The sequence below is a fragment of the Muscardinus avellanarius genome, assembly GCF_963383645.1.
Source record: "Muscardinus avellanarius genome assembly, chromosome: 1".
NCBI lineage: Eukaryota > Metazoa > Chordata > Mammalia > Rodentia > Gliridae > Muscardinus > Muscardinus avellanarius.
In genome coordinates, this window is record NC_137786.1 from 118,774,926 (window position 1) to 118,793,030 (window position 18,105).

Sequence of the window (18,105 nt, forward strand, 5' to 3'; positions counted from 1 at the left end):
GCTGAGGCTGGCTTCGAACCTGTGCGACCCTCCTGTCTCAGCCTCATGATTTTTTTTTAACTTGAAAGCCTGGTAACTGCATCATTAGCCCACTGAATATTTGCGTGTTTACAGGATAAAAATGTATGTGTATATGTGTGCGCGAGTGCGTGTGCGTGTGCGTGTGCGTGCGTGTGTGTGTGTGTGTGTGTGTGTGTGTGTGTTACAGGGGCTTGAATCCAGGGTGTTCTACCTCTGAGCTGCATCCTCAATCCAATTTTATTTTTACTTTGAAACAGGGTCTGGCCTAAGTTGCTGAGGCTGGCCACAAACCTGTGATCATCCTGTCTCGGCCTCCCAACCGAGATTATAGGCAGGTGCCACCATGCTCAGCAGAAACCTAATTTTTTTTTGAGGTACTGGGGATGGAACCCAGGGGCTTTTTATCTTCAAGCTACCCCCCCCAGTCCTATTTTTTATTCTTTGTTTTGAAACAGAGTCTCACTGAGTTGCAGAGGGCCTCACTAAGTAGCTGAGGCTGTCTGCGAACCGCGATCCTCCTGTCAAGCCTCCCAAATGCTGGGATTCCAAGCATATGCCACCATGCCCGGCTAAAATCTAATTTTTGATTGACAAAGAAACCTTCCCCAATGTGGCCCCACCCGACTGTCAGCCCATCTCCCACTGCCCCTCTGCCCTGCCCTCCCCCTTCAGTAAGTGAGCTCTCTGGAACCCTCTGCACAGGTCAAGCTGCGGTCCTCCTATGTGCAAACCTCACGCTCTGTCTTGCCCAGCTAAGTCCCCGGGCTTCACCCTTCCAGGCTGAGCTCAGAGGCTGTCTTTTCTGGGGAGACTAATTAAGTGCTCTTTTAGTCTCCCTGTATTTTGTATTTACTTCTACATTATCACGCTATGATTATGTAATGGCATCCCCGCTAATGATTCTTTTTTTTCTTCTTATTTTTGGTAGTACTGGGGGTTGAACATAGGGCATCTGAGCTACACCACCAGTTCTATTTTATTTATTATTATTTTTTTTGGTAGTACTGGGGATGGAACCCAGAGGCTTTCTACCTCCGGGCTATACTCCCAGACCCATTTTTATATTTTATTTGGAAACAGGGTCTCACTAAGTTGCTGAGAGCCTCACTAAGTAGCTGAGTCTGGCTTCGAACCTGTGCGATCCTCCTGTCTCAGCCTCCCAAGCGCGGGGATTACAAGTGTGCGCCACCACGCCTGCTAATAACTATATAATCCCAACCTTTAAGGAGCTTCTTAGTATAGGTGGTTAAAAAAAAGAAACTCAGGCAGCAGCTAATGAGACATGGCAAATCTGATCAGCCTTAGCAAGCAGTGCAGACAGACAAGAGGAGCCAGGGGATGTGGCAGAGGCTGGGGGTCTTGCAGGAGATGGCCCTTGAGAGGGGATGGAAACTGAGACACTGAGCTTGGACAGTTGAAGAGGAGCGAGAAAGACAGTCCAGAAGCTGGGCGTGGTGGCGCACGCTTGTAATCCCTGCGCTTGGGAGGCTGAGACAGGAGGATCACACAGGTTCAAAGCCAGCCTCAGCTACTTAGTGAGGCTCTCAGCAAGTTAGTGAGACCCTGTTTCCAAATAAAGTATAAAATAGGTCTGGGAGTATAGCCTGGAGGTAGAAAGCCTCTGGGTTCCACCCCCAATACCACCAAAAAAAAAAAAAAAAAAAAAAAAAAGACAGTCCAGAGAGTCTGCATGGTTAGTATCCAGCCAACTCGTAGAATGCAGTGGTAGTGATCACATCTTTACTGATTAGTGAAAGGGGACGGTGCCTGCCTAGGTTGCACTGAGCTGCTGCTGCTGCTGCTGTCTGCCGAACAGTCTCTAGACGTCCTGTGCTGCCTTTCCTCCTTCAGGAATGGCTTGTGAGCACATCGAGTACAGTACACACAGAATAGAAAGCTTCCTTTGGCTTTCTTCTGACTTTCTCGCAGACAACGCTATTCCCTGCCTTTGTCCAGGGAAGCACCAAGAGTCAAGCACTGTCATTTCACCTCGATGATCCTATCAGTGTCGGAGAACCCTACCACTGTCTTGACTGACAATTAGAAGAGATATGGGTCACGATAATCTTATATAACTCCAAATATGTTTTCTCTAATAATTTAACTAGAAATACGAAGCAGTGGAATCGTAGCTTTTTGCAGTTGGGATGGACTTTGAAGGTCATTTAGGTCAATTCTTCCTCTCATAATAAGGAAGCTTAAGGCTTACAGGAAAACTTGGGATTTTTCCAGAGTTATGCATCAAATAAATGGCAGGTCGAGGACCAGAAATTCAAGTCATCTCACCCAGTCAGTTGGCTGCTCATACTGCGGGACAAACCTGAAAGGGCTCCATTTGTCCCTGGGATCCTCTTTGCCAAGTTCCCCAGGCTCTCTGTCAGGTCAGCTAAAGCCTGTCCTCCACATCCCGCAGCAGGGAACTGTTCAGTCTCCTTCCTCTCAACTTCTGGGGTGGCCCCCTGGCCTCAGCTTTCCAAAAGCTCTGAGAAAAGGACTATTTATTTACTTGTAACTGTAGACTGCTGTGGAGGAAAAGAAATGATCTGGGCTATTTCCCTTTTCTAACGTCTTTGAAGCTGATTGAACTTTATTTTATATTCATGTACATGGTTGTAGCCGAAGATGCCAACTATAGGCTCCATGATTTCAAAGGGCCCATCCCTTCCGAATTGGGGATAAAACCTTGTCTAAAGGCAATTCCACATAATTCTACACACCAACTCAAGGGGGGAAAAATCAGCTGCTACTGCTTTTTTTAAAGAGAAACAGCAAATGGGGAAAATTTCAAAACCATCTTCCCCAAAATAACATTTGTGATTTCTGAAGTAGTAAGCCCATGGCCAAAAAAAAAAAAAAAAAAAAAAAAAAAGGATGTGGTCATGGTAAGTCACCAGCTGGTAAGCGATCACATTCTGCAGATGAAGTCTTGGTGAGGCTTTGGGGACCCCTACCCATCATCTAGGGAAGCCAGGTGACTGCCAGCTCCCAAAGAAGTTGACTTGGGGCAACACAGAACTGGACGCCACCTTGGAACTGTGATTTGTTCCCTGCATGCTCCCCAGGCCTTCTTTCTGCAAGAGACTTTAGCTGTGTTTCTGGTGTGATATGATGACATGTCCTAGGAAACGTACCTTTGATTGAACAGGGAGGGCCGCTGCCTATACAAACCCTGCTCATCGGGCAGAGGCCCCTCCCCCACAGGGCAGCGGGTAGCTAACTTTTACCGGGCATCAAAACAAACCCTTAAGTGGCAGGAACTCAGTGGCAAACATCACTAGGATTCAGCATTTCCACTTGAAACCCACATGACATGCAGTCTAGCGGTCACCTTTAGCTGCTGTGCTCTTTGGTGCCATTGGTTCTCCGGATCGACGGCTACATCTTCAACCTCTTTGGCATCCTGAACGGATGTCTTGCCAGTCACTCTGATGGAGTAGGAGACCTAAGAGGGTAAAACATACATAGCATGTGAACTGGCTTCATTTCAGTCTTGGAGTCATGGGGCCCGAGTCTGCAGGGCTAGGTCTCCTATTTTCAATAATGCCCAAGGACTTACTTCCACTGTCAGGAAGCTGGATTGTTTGTAAGGCAGGTGGGAATAAACAGTGTTTTCTCTGGCAGGCAATAAGGGGAATTGGTGCTTTGAGGTCAAACTATTCCTTACTTTGAATTCTTGGTATACTCAGGGCACAAAATTTTATTCTATTTTATTATTAACTGATGAATTATAATTATACATGACAGTAGGCTTCATTGTGATATCTGTACTGTTCATAGCATAGTTTGATCGAATTCATTTCCCTGCACCTCCCCTTGCCCTTCTCTCTCCTCCCCCAACCTCTGTCCTTTGCTCTGTTGTCAGGGGACCCAATTGTAGACGCGTTTTCTGAACAGGACACTGCAGGTAACAGTGATCATGTCAATAGACCTGTGAGAAAGTCGCTCAGAGTTCATAGGGAGTGAAACAGGACTTCTGTTTCAAAATAAAGAATAAAAAATAGGGCTGGGGGATGTAGCTTGAAGGTAGAATGCCTCTGGGTTCTATCCCCAGTACCACACACACAAAAAAATAAATAAATAAAACAGGGTCTCATTATATTGCAGAGGGCCCTTGATGTATGATAGGGCCATGCCCTGAAAACCCATCATAAGTTAAAAATGCATTTGGCACCCCTCACCTGCTGAACATCCTCTCTTAACCTCGCCTGCCATAAACACAGGCTACCTGCTCAGAACAGCCTGTAGCTGAGCAAGACCACCTAATAAAATTCATTTTATAACAAGGTGCTAATGTCTCATGCAGTCTTTTGAATGCTGTACTGAAAGTAAAAACCCAAGTGGCTGCATAGAGGCATGCTTTTGCATTATAAGCTTTAAGCTAGGACTTCTGCACTCCAAGATGATGCTGACAGTGACATAATAGAAATGACACTACCTAATACACACAGGTGCTCATGGGCGCACAGCTGGCCCAGGTCCTCAGCACGGAATGTGCCAGTCACTCTTACAACAGCCTTACCAGGTAGCCGGGCGCGGTGGCGCACGCTTGTGATCCCCGTGCTTGGGAGGCTGAGACAGGAGGATCGCACAGGTTCAAAGCCAGCCTCAGCTACTTAGTGAGGCTCTCAGCAACTTAGTGAGACACTGTTTCCAAATAAAAAATAGGTCTGGGAGTATAGCCTGGAGGTAGAAAAGCCCCTGGATTCCATTCCCCAGTACCCCCCCCCCCACACACACACAACCTTACCAGGTATGTACTACTATGATTATTTGGAGCACGGTGATGGAACCCATGGGCACTCTACCACTGAGCTACATCCTGCCCTCCTTCTGTCCCCCTCCCCCTTTTTTGTACTGGGAATTAAACTCAGGGGCATTCTGCCTCTGAGCTATATTCCCAACCCTATTTTTAAAATATTTTATTTAAAACAGGGTCTCGTGCCAGGCATTAAATCCCAGCATTTGGGAGGCTGAGATAGGAGGATCGTGGTTCGCATATAGCCTCAGCTACTTGGTGAGGCCCTTTGCAACTCAGTGAGACCCTGTTTCAAAATAAAGAATAAAAAATAGGGCTGGGGGATGTAGCTTGAAGGTAGAATGCCTCTGGGTTCTATACCCAGTACCACACACAAAAAAATAAATAAATAAAACAGGGTCTCATTATGTTGCAGAGGGCCTTGCTAAGTTGCTGAGACTGGCTGCAAACCTGCAACCCTTCTGTTTGAGCCTCCTAAGTATTGGGATTACAAGCATGAGCCATCATGTCTGGCTATTGCCAGCTCTTTCTATTTTTTAGTTTGAGACAGGGTCTCACTAAGTTGCTCAGGCTGGCCTCCAATCTTGCCTCAGCCCCCGAAATTGCTGGAATACAGGTGCGTGCCGCTATGTCTGCAAAGTATCTGCTATTATTGTCTTCTTTTTGCAGAGGAAGAAACTGAGGTACAGAGAGGTTAAGTAACCAGGAGCAATAGCTGGTAAGGGAAGAGCCAGGTGGCCCAGCTCTAGAGCCTGCACATGTAACCATCTTGCTAAGCTCACTCTCTTATTAGAGATAACTTCCTAGACCTGCCCAATTTGTACTTCTGCTACTAGGTAAAAAAATTTTTTTTTGTTTTGCTGAGCTGGAGATTGAACCCATGGGCATTCTACCTCCAAGCTATACCCCCAGCCCTGTTTTTTATTCTCTATTTTGAAACAGGTCTCACTGAGTTGAGGAAGGCCTTGCTAAGTTGCTGCGGCTGGCTGCAAACCTGTGATTCTCCTGTCTCAGCCTCCCAAGTATTGAGATTACAAGTGTGTGCTACCACATTCGACTACTTGGTGAATTTGAATGATATAGATCAGTGTCTCCCAATGTTAGTCAGGTATTAGATAAAACATAGGGAGTGACTAAAAAGTACTAATGCCTTGGTCCCACACTAAGCCATGGAATTAGAAGTTCTGGGGGTGGCCTCAGATGACAGTATATTTTTAAAGCACTAATTAATTAATCAGTTAATTAATTAATTTAGTACCAGGGATAGAACCCAGAGGCATTCTTCCTCTGACCTACACTCTTAGCCCTTTTTAAAATTATTTATTTATTTTTATCTTGAAACAGGGCCTTGCTGAGTTGCTGAGGTTGGTCTTAAACTTGCAATCCTCCCACCTCAGCCTCCCAAGTTACTGGGTGATTATAGACATGCACGGCTCTCCCTGACATCCCTATCTATGAATTATTATTATTATTATTATTATTATTTTTTGCGGTACTGAGGATGGAACCCAGGGACATTCTACCTCCGAGCTACACTCCCAGCTCTATTTTTATTCTTTATTTTGAAACAGGGTCTCACTGGGTTGTAAAAGGACTCTCTAAGTAGCTGTGGATGTCCACGAAACACGATCTTTCCTGTCTCAACCTCCCAAATGCATGCAGCACCACACCCAGCTTCTATATATATGATTTTTAAAAGTACAAAAAGATCTCCAGGTAGATCTAGTTTGCAGCCAGGTTTCATGGGATTTAGGTTCACAAATTATTCACTGACGGGCCCTTCATCTGCCTCCACTGGTTACTGTGTTAAATTGAGAACAGTCTCTGTGCCATGGTAGCACTCTAGCCATCAGTGTGCACTGCAGAAAGCAAATAAACCCAAAGTCATACGGTTTGTTTTTTGGAGGGCGGGGGTTGGGTCTTGCTGTGTTGCCCAGGCTGGTCTCATACTCCTGTGCTCAAGTGATCCTCTTGCCTCGGCATCCTGAGTAGCTGGGACCACAGGTGCACACCCGGGTCTAGCTTAAAGTTATGCTTTCCTAACGTTGGCGATTCTCCAGCTCGACCTCTAGTACATCCATGCCAACCATGACGGATACGCATCCTCTCTGCTCGACACACACCCACCTCCTGGCAGCAATGGGATGTGCTTAAGAAGCTGCTGTGCTTAAGAGAACCTCTTTGCAAATAAAAAAAAAGTATCAAAAATAGGTGTCTGAGAGTGTAGCCCGGAGGTAGAAGGCTTTCCAGGAACCCCAGTACCACCAAAAAAAAAAAAAAAAAATCTGCTGTGGGTCGAGGAGGAGAAAGGGGTCTCTGCCTCACGCGTGATGCACTCAGGGTTCCATTGCTGAGCTACCTAAATGCAGGAAGCTCTTCCTGTATAGATGGGGGTACAACCCCATGTTTCCTTTCTCTTTCTTCCTTTCTTTCTTTCTTTCTTTCTTTCTTTCTTTCTTTCTTTCTTTCTTTCTTTCTTTCTTTCTTTTTGTACTGGGGCTCTACTCCCAGACCTAATTTTTTTTTTTTTTTCTGTGTGTGTGGGTCTGGGGATGGAACTCAGAGGCATTTGACCTCCGAGCTACACCCCTGCCCTATTTTTTATTCTTTATTTTGAAACAGCTTCATTAAGTAGCTGAGGCTGTCTGTGAACCTCCATCCTCCGGTCTCAGTCTCCTAAATGCTGGGATTACAAGCGTGCACCACCATGCCCGGCTCTATTTTATAATTTATTTGGAAATAGGGTCTCACTAAGTTGCTGAGACTGGCTTTGAACCTCTGCGATCCTCCTATCTCAGCCTCCCAAGTGCGGGATTACAAGTGTGTGCCACCTCACCTGGCTCAGGGATGAGCATCCTAATGTCAGGGGATGAGCATCCTAGTCTGTCAGGAATGAGCATACTGACAGACACTAGGATGCTCATCCCAACACTAGGATGCTCATCCCGACACTAGGATGCTCATCCCCTGACACTAGGATGCTCATCCCCTGACACTAGGATGCTCATCCCCCGGCACTAGGATGCTCATCCCGACACTAGGATGCTCATCCCCCGACACTAGGATGCTCATCCCCCGACACTAGGATGCTCATCCCGACACTAGGATGCTCATCCCGACACTGGGATGCTCATCCCCCGACACTAGGATGCTCATCCCCCGACACTAGGATGCTCATCCCGACACTAGGATGCTCATCCCCCGACACTAGGATGCTCATCCCCCGACACTAGGGTGCTCATCCCGACACTAGGATGCTCATCCCCTGACACTAGGATGCTCATCCCCGACACTAGGATGCCCATCCCCTGACTTTTGTAAGCACTTAAGCCATAAAGGGGACTTTGTTTAGTTAATTCAGTTTATTGCTCGTGACATTACTCATTCTATTGACAATTATGAGCTATATGTACAGTTCTGATGAGAAGTTTATAAATTAAAGTTACACTATCTGATGCCTTTCCCCTCAAAGAACGAAGGATGCATAGTATTTCCATCTGCCAGCGATTTGGGTAGAACTTGGCTGAATCACCCCGGCGAGACTGCTGGGCAGGTAAAGCATACTTCTACATTATCTCTTTGAAAGTGGAATGGGACACAACCTCTGCCAGCTATTTTTTTTTTTTTTTTTTGGTGAACCATTCTATTAATACCAATCAAATCGAGAAAATGATCAAATGAAATTGCATTTTGAGCATCATAAGCTGTGTAATGTCTATTCTGTTAAATTGGGGCCTATAATTGCTTCTCTACTGAAAAGATACAACAAAGACAGCAATCATGGCATGTCATTATCCCAGACTAGAAAACCGGCCTTTGCAGGGAGGACTTCAAAGGCTCGCGGAGCCCGAATCGCATTTGGCCGCTATTGTTGAAGCGCAGGCAATCTTGATTAGGTGTTTACACTGAGGTAAGGCGCAGAGCAGAGAGTCTGAGTGCCTGGGTCTAGAGCCATTAAAAAATTGTACATTATGTTCCTTGCTTTGAAGTGAAGGTTTGTAGGTAGGAAAGCAACTCAGATTGAGTACAGCTGAGCTAGGCTGGGCTGCTACTTCTCTCTCTCTCTCAAAGAAACTCATCAGGTTCTTAGAGAATCACACAGCGCTGCAGAAAACAAAGTTGAGGCTGTAGCCAGAGCCGTCTGTGAGTTGGCAGACCTGCAGACACACACGCCGTGCCTTGCGTCAGTAAGTGTGTCAAGTTCTGCGGTCGCTGCAGGCTTTGCCCCTTTCTCCCTGTATGTTCTGTTGTGGGGAGCCCCGTGTTAACTCATTGGGTTCTTTGCTGTGCTCATTCCTTAGTGGTATTGCTGACAACCCGCATATGTCCAAATTAAATAAGCCAAAGTGTCTGGTGTGTGTGTGTGTGTGTGTGTGTGTGTGTGCGTGTGTATAATATTGGGGATTGAAACCGGGGGCATTCTACCACTGAGCCATACCCCTAGCCCTTTGTATTTTTATTTTGAAACAGGTTCTCTCTAAATTGTTGAGGCTGGCCTCAAACCATTGATCCTCCTGTATTATCCTCCCAACTACTGAGACTACAGGCATGCATCCCTGCACCTGGCTTGATTTTTTAATGTAATATTTCTTACTATCGTTCTAGTACATCTGTTATTTAGCCTCTCTCTTCGGGCACAATCACCAGATTCAGGGAGCATTTCTTTATTAATGTGGCTAACGAGTGATCTGATGTTTTTGTTTCTGCGTTCTATTTCTAATACATCCTGCTGTGCAAAGCTCTATGCCTGCTGATGTCAGCACTGCGCCGCCAGTGTTCATCTGCGGCCAGTGAGAGAGGCTGAAGCATGACAGGTGATCACTGTCAGGCCTCCTCCCCGATATTTAGCACAGCTGTTTTAGTTCTCCAGGGATCCGTATTATTCAGCGACTTAGAGACAACACACATGAAATATCTGGGCTCTGCTCTTGGCCACTTTCTCCAACTGTATAGACTGTGCTTAGCATGTGTGTGATCAGTAAGAATTTGATGACTCCGAGCATTTGTTATATTATTAGTATTATTAGGTACCGGGGATTAGTTCCAGGGGCATTCTACTTCTAAGCTCCACTCCCAGTCCTTTTAATTTTTTTTATTTTGAAACAGTGTCTCACTAAGTTGCTGAGGCCGTCCTTGAACCCCCATCCTTCTGTTTCTGCCTCCCAAATTCTGGGATTACAGGTGTGTGCCTCGGTGCTTAGCTCACATATATTGTTTCTTACATTCATTTTCCATATAAGATACTTGAGTTTCAAAGCCCGCAAACCCGTCACCAGTCTCCTACTTACAAACACTTCAGCACCTTCCCATTGCATTCATCTTTAAAGGTTTGTTGGGCCCTGTACTCTGTGCTCCCGCCTATCTCCTCTTCGCCCCTGCAACTCACGCTCATCCTCTGGTACCTTTCAGTTTTGCTCATGGGCACCGGCACTATTATCTATTTTTTATTCTTTATTTTGAAACAGGGTCTCTCTGAGTTGCAAAGGGACTCACTAAGTAGCTGAGGCTGTCCTTGAACCCTGACCAAATGCCGGGATTACAAACATGTGCCACCACGTCTGGCTTTATATCGGGTTTTGATTTGTGATTTCTATTCAATCCAGGCACCGAGGACCTCAGCTTCTAGCCCTCCCCTTGCGCATGGGGCTCAGACCCACTGGGCCTGCAGCCCTTGACCTCCTCTTTTCAAGAAATCTGCTTTCCCCGAATATTTGCATGGCATGTGAACCCAGCTTCTCCACATCCTTCTCAGGGAAAGGTTGCCCCATGCATGGCCTACTTAAAATTACCATTTCCCCCCACTTCAGAAATCCTTAGCAGTTCTGTCCCATTTTATTTCCCTCCTTCTAATACATGTGTCTATTTTGTTTACTGTCCATCCTCCCAGCAGAAATTAGTCTCTTAAGGGCTGGGACTTGGTCTACTTTATTCAGTAATGTATCCCAAGCACCACAGCACTGCTCCGTACAAGTTCTCAATAAATATGTATCAAAGCAGTGAAGTAATTGGCCATTTCAAGAATGCAAAAGAGATTTTTGGGAATATTTCATGCGACCTATAGCAAGGGATTACCCAGCAGTTTGAACTCTCTAGGATAAGCCAAGAAGATGTGTGACTTTTGGGGCTTAGGGGAGAGATTGAAATAAAAAAACCACTTTCCACACAGATGGCACATTGCACTCAAATTTCTCCCTCACTCCATTCTTCAACAATGGCATATCAATTGGAGGCGAGGCTTAACTCTTTGGCCTGGTGTTTCTAAACTTAAGCATGCTATCAGAAGCACTTGGGAAGCCTATTAGAACACACACTGCTGCGTCTCCCTCCTGTGTTTCTGATTCAGGATGTTTGGGAATGAGGTCCAAACACGTGTGCTGCTAGTGAATCAGGTGGTGGTGATGCTGTTGGTCCGGGGAACTCATCTGAGATCTTCTGTTTTGGAATGACATACAAAAGCCACCACGGAGTCACTCATCAATGTTTCTACTCAAAATGTCCAGACGATCTAGTCATATACAGGTGCATCTCCCTTTCTCCTTAACCAACGCATGAGTTAGCAGTACCTTCCGGCCCTTCTTAAAGACACCCCACCGATGCCCACAGCGTCACGGCCACGGCCACGGCCGGCAGGCTCTCCCTAGGAGGCCTTGCCACTCTTCCCCCGTTAGCTGGGTTGTATTTGTCAAGAATCTTTTATATTTGTTCCCACCCCTGTTTATTCCTCTTATTCTTGTCATTAAGCTTATGAAATCTACACAAAGACAGAGAATCTGAGGAGATCTGAGTGTGAGCATGGAGATGGTATTTTCAACTGAGGACATGATCTAGACTGTTCCAATAAATGCAAGTGGCTAAATAAAACCTGTGGGTCAGTTGGGCTTGGCGGTGCCTGACTGTTTGAAAGCTTAAAAGGAATTATTCCTTAAAAAGGATTAATTCTGTTAAATTTCTAGGTTTTTTTTTTGTTTGTTTGTTTGATTTTTTTTTTTTTTTTTTTTTGGTGGTACTGGGGTTCCTGGAAGCCCTTCTACCTCCGGGCTACACTCCCAGACCTATTTTTTTTATTTGGAAACAGGGTCTCCTAAGCCAGCACATGTGGCTGGCTCTGAACCAGCGCGATCCTCCTGTCTCTGCCTCCCAAGTGCGGGGATTACAAGAGTGCGCCACCACGCCCGGCTAAATTTCTAGTTTTTGAAAGGACATTCTTTTGTTATCTGGGAAGTTTTCTTTTTCTGGATTCCTCGTCAGTAATGAGGAATTAATGAAGTGTCACTCTATAGATCGTACAAATTGGTAGATTAAGCAACTAAAAGCTGAGAGGTGCACACAAGAAAGAAGTGTCTTGTATTGGAAAAACCATGAAGTTCAATTGAAATTATACTGCCATAAGTAAGTGCTCTTGTGTGGTAGCACAGGGCGACGTAAGAAAATCTTTTGATCAGTGAATATCTACAGAGTTCCTAGTCTGGAGAAGAAAATTTTTTATTACTATAATAGGAGAGATAGAAATCAAAAGTACTAACAAACTAGATGATTTCTATTAAAAAAGAATTCTGTGTTTCTAACCAAATGGGATTACAATTATACCATAATTACACACACACACACACACACACACACATATGATCATAATTTAAATAAAGGTAAAGCTTAATCTTATGGACAACCTAAAGTTCCACTAAATTCAGAAAATAAAAGAGTAATATATCACTTGGATAAGAATCTTATCCAGAAAGAGTTTGTTAATTCAAACCACGCTTCGATAATAAATACAGCATTATGATTGTAAAACGCTTTCACATGCACTCTCTCACTTGGTCGCCCCAATAACCCTGAGTCTACGGTAGAAAGCAAACATTTATAACCTCACTTCAATGAGAAAAGTAAGGCTTTGCAGGATTTTGCAGTTTGCTAAAGGTAACAAGTGGTTCCAATAATAATGAGGTTCAAATCAAGTGTGTGTGTGTGTGTGTGTGTGTGTGTGTGTGTGTGTGTGTGAGAGAGAGAGAGAGAGAGAGAGAGATGTGTGTGTGTGTGTGTGTGTGTGTGTGTGTGTGTGTGTGTGAGACTGGGGATTGAACCCAGGGGTGCTCAACCTGTTTTACCCAACCCTTTTTATTTTGAGGCAGGGCCTCGCTAAGTTGCTGAAACTGGCCTGGAATCTGCAATTCTCCTGTCAGCCTCCCAAGAGCTAGGATTATAGGTGTGTGCCATGACACACGGCATGTTATCTTGCAGGTAACAGGGACTCAAATAGCAGCATATAGATGTGACCAGTTTTGTATCCACTAGGACCCCTGTGAAGGCAGGGAACAGAGAGAGGAGAGGAAGGAAGTGCTGGAAAGATTAAGATAGAAAACTGAACCTCCGTACAGAAGTATTAAATACCGTGTGCAGAATCCAAAGTGACTCATCAGTTCCTTTTCATGAGGTGCTTGAAACAGTATCTGAGCATTTGTTAAAGAAATAGGCTAACTATTTGGATGTAACACTGCTGGGTTCTCTAATCCACAGGACAGAGTTCAAGGGATCAGGGGCCCTCAGGAGATAGAGTGGCAGGTGGCAGTGCGCCCAGACAGGCCCCTTGCAGGACACGCCACAGAATGGCTGCTGAGGCCCACAGATGTTATCCTTTGGGCTACATTTTGTCCCTATTCTGTCTGAAGTTATGTCTCTTGTATTTGAAGCACTGTAGCTTGAAAAAAGCAAAAGCTGTTTAGAAAGGCCTATTGGAGAGGGTTCTTTCCTCCGGGGGCCTAAGGAATGCCTGGTGGGGATGTCCTCCCTCCCGAGGCTCTGCCGCTTGTCAGGAGTGAGGCCCAAATTCCTCAAATAGCCTTTGACCCCGCATAACAGAGGAGGAAGGTGAGGTTGAAGGAGCTACCTACTCAAGCAGCTCTAAGTGCTAGGATAAGGCCCAGGACTGAATTCATAATTTCTGAGGCCCTCAGCCAGTTTTTTGTTTTGTTTTGTTCTTTGTTTTATTCTTTTCCCCAAACAGGAATGCTTCTCCTTCCTTCATGACTCAACTGACTTCTCCAGAGAGATCATTGCCACACCTAGCTGAGCTCCCCAGTTACCCGCCCCCTGTTACTTTATTAAGTAACGTGTATTCAGTATCCTTGGAGGTCTTGGTGAATTCTTTCTTTTTTGGGGTGTGTGTGTGTGGGGATGGAACCCAGGGTCATGGGACCTCTGAGCTACACCTCCTGCCCCATTTTTTTTTATTCTTTATTTTGAAACAGGGTCTCACTAAGTTGCGGAGGGCCTCACTAAGTAGCTGAGGCTGTCGGCGAACTGTGATCCTCCTGTCTCAGCCTCCTGGATGCTGGGATTACAAGCGTGCGCCACAACGCCCGGCTTCGCCAGTGTTTCTTGATTTTGTCACATGACTGGACCCTCCCTAAGCTCCCGAGAGGAGGTGCACGTCATTTTCTGCTGCACCGAGAAGGGGCCTTGCAAATGGTTGATGCTCAATAAGAATCTGTTGACCAGCTGACCTGCAGCCTCGGTAATGGCCACGAAGGCGTGCCGATCCACTGAGCGGAGAGTGGACTGAGAAGCAGGATCCTGTTTATGGCTTTATATTGTCCTGAAGACTATAGCTATTGCATCGCCCTTCTATATTTACATTTATAAAATATCTACTTTCTTGCTAGGAAGAGCCACATAACCAGCGGGAAGCACTTGTAGCTCTTCTGAGCCCACAATGGATTTCACCTTCATCTTCAAAGTCGTGCTGAAGGCAGAGAGGTGGTGCTTTTTTTTAAAAACACAGTTTCCCTTAATGGTAGATCACAAATGGACCTAAACGTTAATAGGCTTCAGACAAATATTTTTGGCTATAGAGCAAACCACGAATAAAAAAGCTGGATATTCACCCGCAAAGCTGCTGCCTGGCCGTGGGGCTCAGCTGCCCTCTAGTGTGCACCAGAGTGCACGCCACACCGGCCCTTGCGCTGCGCATCATGCGGTCCTGAGCTCATGTGGTGGTCAAAGGGTAATTTATATACTTAGTTATTTTCATTATAATGATCATTTTAATGTAAAATCCACAGATCAATGAAAAGTAGCAAAAAGGCTGAGACAACTGAATTTTAAGCTCAATGATTTTACTCTGAGCCAGCCACACGCGCTGGCTTAGGAGACCCTGTTTCCAAATAAAAATGTAAAAATAGGTCTGGAAGTGTAGCCTGGAGGTAGAAGGGCTTTCAGGAACCCCAGTACCACACACACAAAAAAAAAAGAAAAACAAACATGACCCATATTTATATTCCATTTATTTATATTTATTTACTATGGTAGTAAGCATTGAACCCAGGAGCCCTTTACCTTTGATCTATACCCCAAGCCCTATTTTTTTATGTTTTAAATTTTGAAACAGGGTCTCACTAAGTTGCTGAAGCTGGTTGTGAACCTGCAATTCTCCTGTCTCAACCTCCCAAATACTGGGATAATAGACATGGGCCACCATGCTCAGCTTCCTCTCCAGTTTTAGAATACTGTACACACTGTTCTGTTTTAAATTTTTCTTAGTAAATCCTGTTAAATTTCCCATAATGAATAATGGAAGGGGACCTCATTTTTTTTTAACAGCTGAAGTATATTTTACTGTGTGGACCTATCATATATTTAAGTACTCCCCACATGACAGGCGGCTCCAATTTTTTTTTTTTTTTTTTTTTTTTTTTTTTTTTTTGGTGGTACTGGGGTTCCTGGAAGCCCTTCTACCTCCGGGCTACACTCCCAGACCTATTTTTACATTTTTTATTTGGAAACAGGGTCTCCTAAGCCAGCGCGCGCGGCTGGCTTTGAACCTGCGCGATCCTCCTGTCTCTGCCTCCCAAGCGCGGGGATTACAAGCGTGCGCCACCACGCCCGGCCTCCAATTTTTTGCTATTACAGATTAGGCTGAAATGAATAATCTCTCATAGATATAATTCCAAACTGCACACACGTAACTAGGATAAATTCGAGGAGTGGTCTATACTGGGCCAAATAAAAAAAATCTAATTGTGAAAGCTTATACAGTGCTTGTTCTGAGCCGGGCACTAATCTAAGGGCATATTAACTCATTTAGTCCTCTTAACGGTCCTATGAGGAATGCACTGTTATCGTACTCTTTTTAGAGACAAGGACACAGAGCCACAGAGAGGCTGAACAACCTGCACGTCAGACAGCGAGCTGGGGCAGGGCCAACGACCAGGAGTCAAAGTCTGTGCTTTTAGCTCTTATGTCCCACGTTCTCAAGGAGTGTATTTGTCTTTTAAATAAATATGAATAAATTGTCTTCCATAGCATTTATCCAAATTTATTTCCTGGACAGCTTTGACTACTATATTTGCCCACAGATCCATCAAACCTTTCCAATTTTGATAATTCAACAGAAAGATGGAAGCCGATATAATATACATTTTCATTTTCTTATAATGACTGTAAGTTCTCAGATGCTTAATCGCCATCTAGATGAACTTCTCTTTGACTTGCTTGTTCATATATTTTGAGTATTTTTCCTTTGAAATTTTTATCTTTTCGTGATTGACTTCTTTAAGGAAATCTTTATGTATTAGACATTTTAGTGATTTGTCTGTGACATAAATTAGGAATTTTTCCTAGTTTGTTCTAATATTTTGACCTTTTTTATATTATTGGTAGCATTTAAAAAATTTTCAAAGTCGAATTTATCAATCTTTAGATTCAGAATTTTGAAACATTTCAAGTTTTCAGAAGAATCTTATCATGTCTTATTCTTATGCTTTAATGTTAATAAAGTAAATATTTGATCTACTTGGAATTGATCTTGTTGTATGCTATAAGGTATATCCAATTTGAGTTTTTTCCTCAATGGCTACCTAGGTGGGTATCTTTTTGTTTGTTTTTGTTTTTGTACTGGGAATTGAACCCAGGAGCATTCTACCTCCAAGCTATACCCGGCCCTTTTTATTTTGAAACAGGGTCCCATTAAGTTGATGAGGTCTTGCTAAATTGTCGAGGCTGGCCTCAAACCTGCAATCTTTCTTTCTCTGCCTCCCAAGTACTGGGATTACAGCCACGCGTCACCCCATCCAGCACAAGCAATTTTTAAATAGCCACTACATACCTTTTCTAGGTGTGTATCCCTCTGCTTTCTATTGTGAAGCTGGAGATAAGAGTCGGCTTTAGGAGTGGGTAATCCCAAAGTCCGCTTGTTTTTTTCCACAAAATATTGTTTGGACTTCCTTCTCCGGGGGTCACGGGACTTGGGCAGGAAGACCTCGTTGTGTGAACTTAAACTCTTCGGGTACTGAGAGAGGTTGCTGGACTCCTCCTCCAGGTCACTGTCGCTCAGCTCCAAGAAGGGCTGGCTGTCTCGGGTGCCAGGTTCATAGTTGGGACTTAGGAATTCGCTTCCGAGTAAGGAAGCTGCACTCTGGGCACTCCTCTTCTGCTGGTCTCTTCCCCCCGGGAGTTCCATGGACGTCTCCTTGGAAGGGTAGAGAGGACCTGCAGGCAGATTTTCTGAAGAGCTGTTTGCAGAGCCGGGCACCGCTTCTTCTGCCAATAGCTGCCCTTTCTCCTTCTTATTCTTCCAGTTCGGGTCATATCGGAGGTCTGAATATTTATCTTCTACCTGTTGTTGGCTGCTCAAAACAGAAAAGAAATGGCAAATCTTTAATCAGGAGAAATTTTCTTGCTGTATACAGTTGATTATTTTATTTTATTTTATTTATGGTACTGGGGGTGGAACCCAGGGGCATTCTACCTCACAGCTACACCCCCAGCCCTAGTTTTTTAAAAATTTTATTCTTTATTCTGGAACAAGGTCTCACTGAGTTGCAAAGGACCTCACTAAGTAGCTGAGTCTGGCCGCGAACCCAGATCTTCCTGTCTCAGCCTCCTGAATGCTGGGATTTCAAGGGTGAGCCACCACGCCTGACTTGATCATATTATTTGAAATCAGTCTTTCTTCTCTAATTTCCCTTTTACTATGTAAGTTGCTGAGGCTCAAATCTGTGATCCTCCTGTCCTAGCCTCCTGCATACTAAGATTCCGGTTGTGTGCCACCGTTCCCACCTTCCCTTTTACTATCTATATCTTTAAGATGTTTCTCTCGGGCTCAAGTTAGCCCCCCTCCCATTATACATAAGAACAAACAGGTCTTAATAACCTTAGTTCGTTGAAACATGAAATAAAAATGAAGGACAGTTAGCTTCAAAATTTATTCTAAGCATGTGAGACAAATGAAAAGCAAACGTCAACCACATTAAACCAAGGAATCACGGCTGTACGAAGTGCTTGTACGTCCGCACACCCACACGTTCCTGCATCCCAACTAGTGACTCGCATGT

The 18,105-nt window shown here is 44.7% G+C and overlaps 1 protein-coding gene across 1 annotated transcript in view; it reads right to left on the reverse strand.

The window, feature by feature from the left end:
- JHY (junctional cadherin complex regulator) overlaps positions 1-18,105 on the reverse strand; it is a gene marked incomplete at both ends in the record, with an annotated part of 62,949 nt that overhangs the window by 27,662 nt on the left and 17,182 nt on the right. The window contains 2 exons of the mRNA XM_080715489.1: positions 3,350-3,463; positions 16,878-17,397. Coding sequence (XP_080571615.1) covers positions 3,350-3,463; positions 16,878-17,397 — 634 coding nt within the window. The remainder of the gene's footprint in view (positions 1-3,349; positions 3,464-16,877; positions 17,398-18,105) is intronic.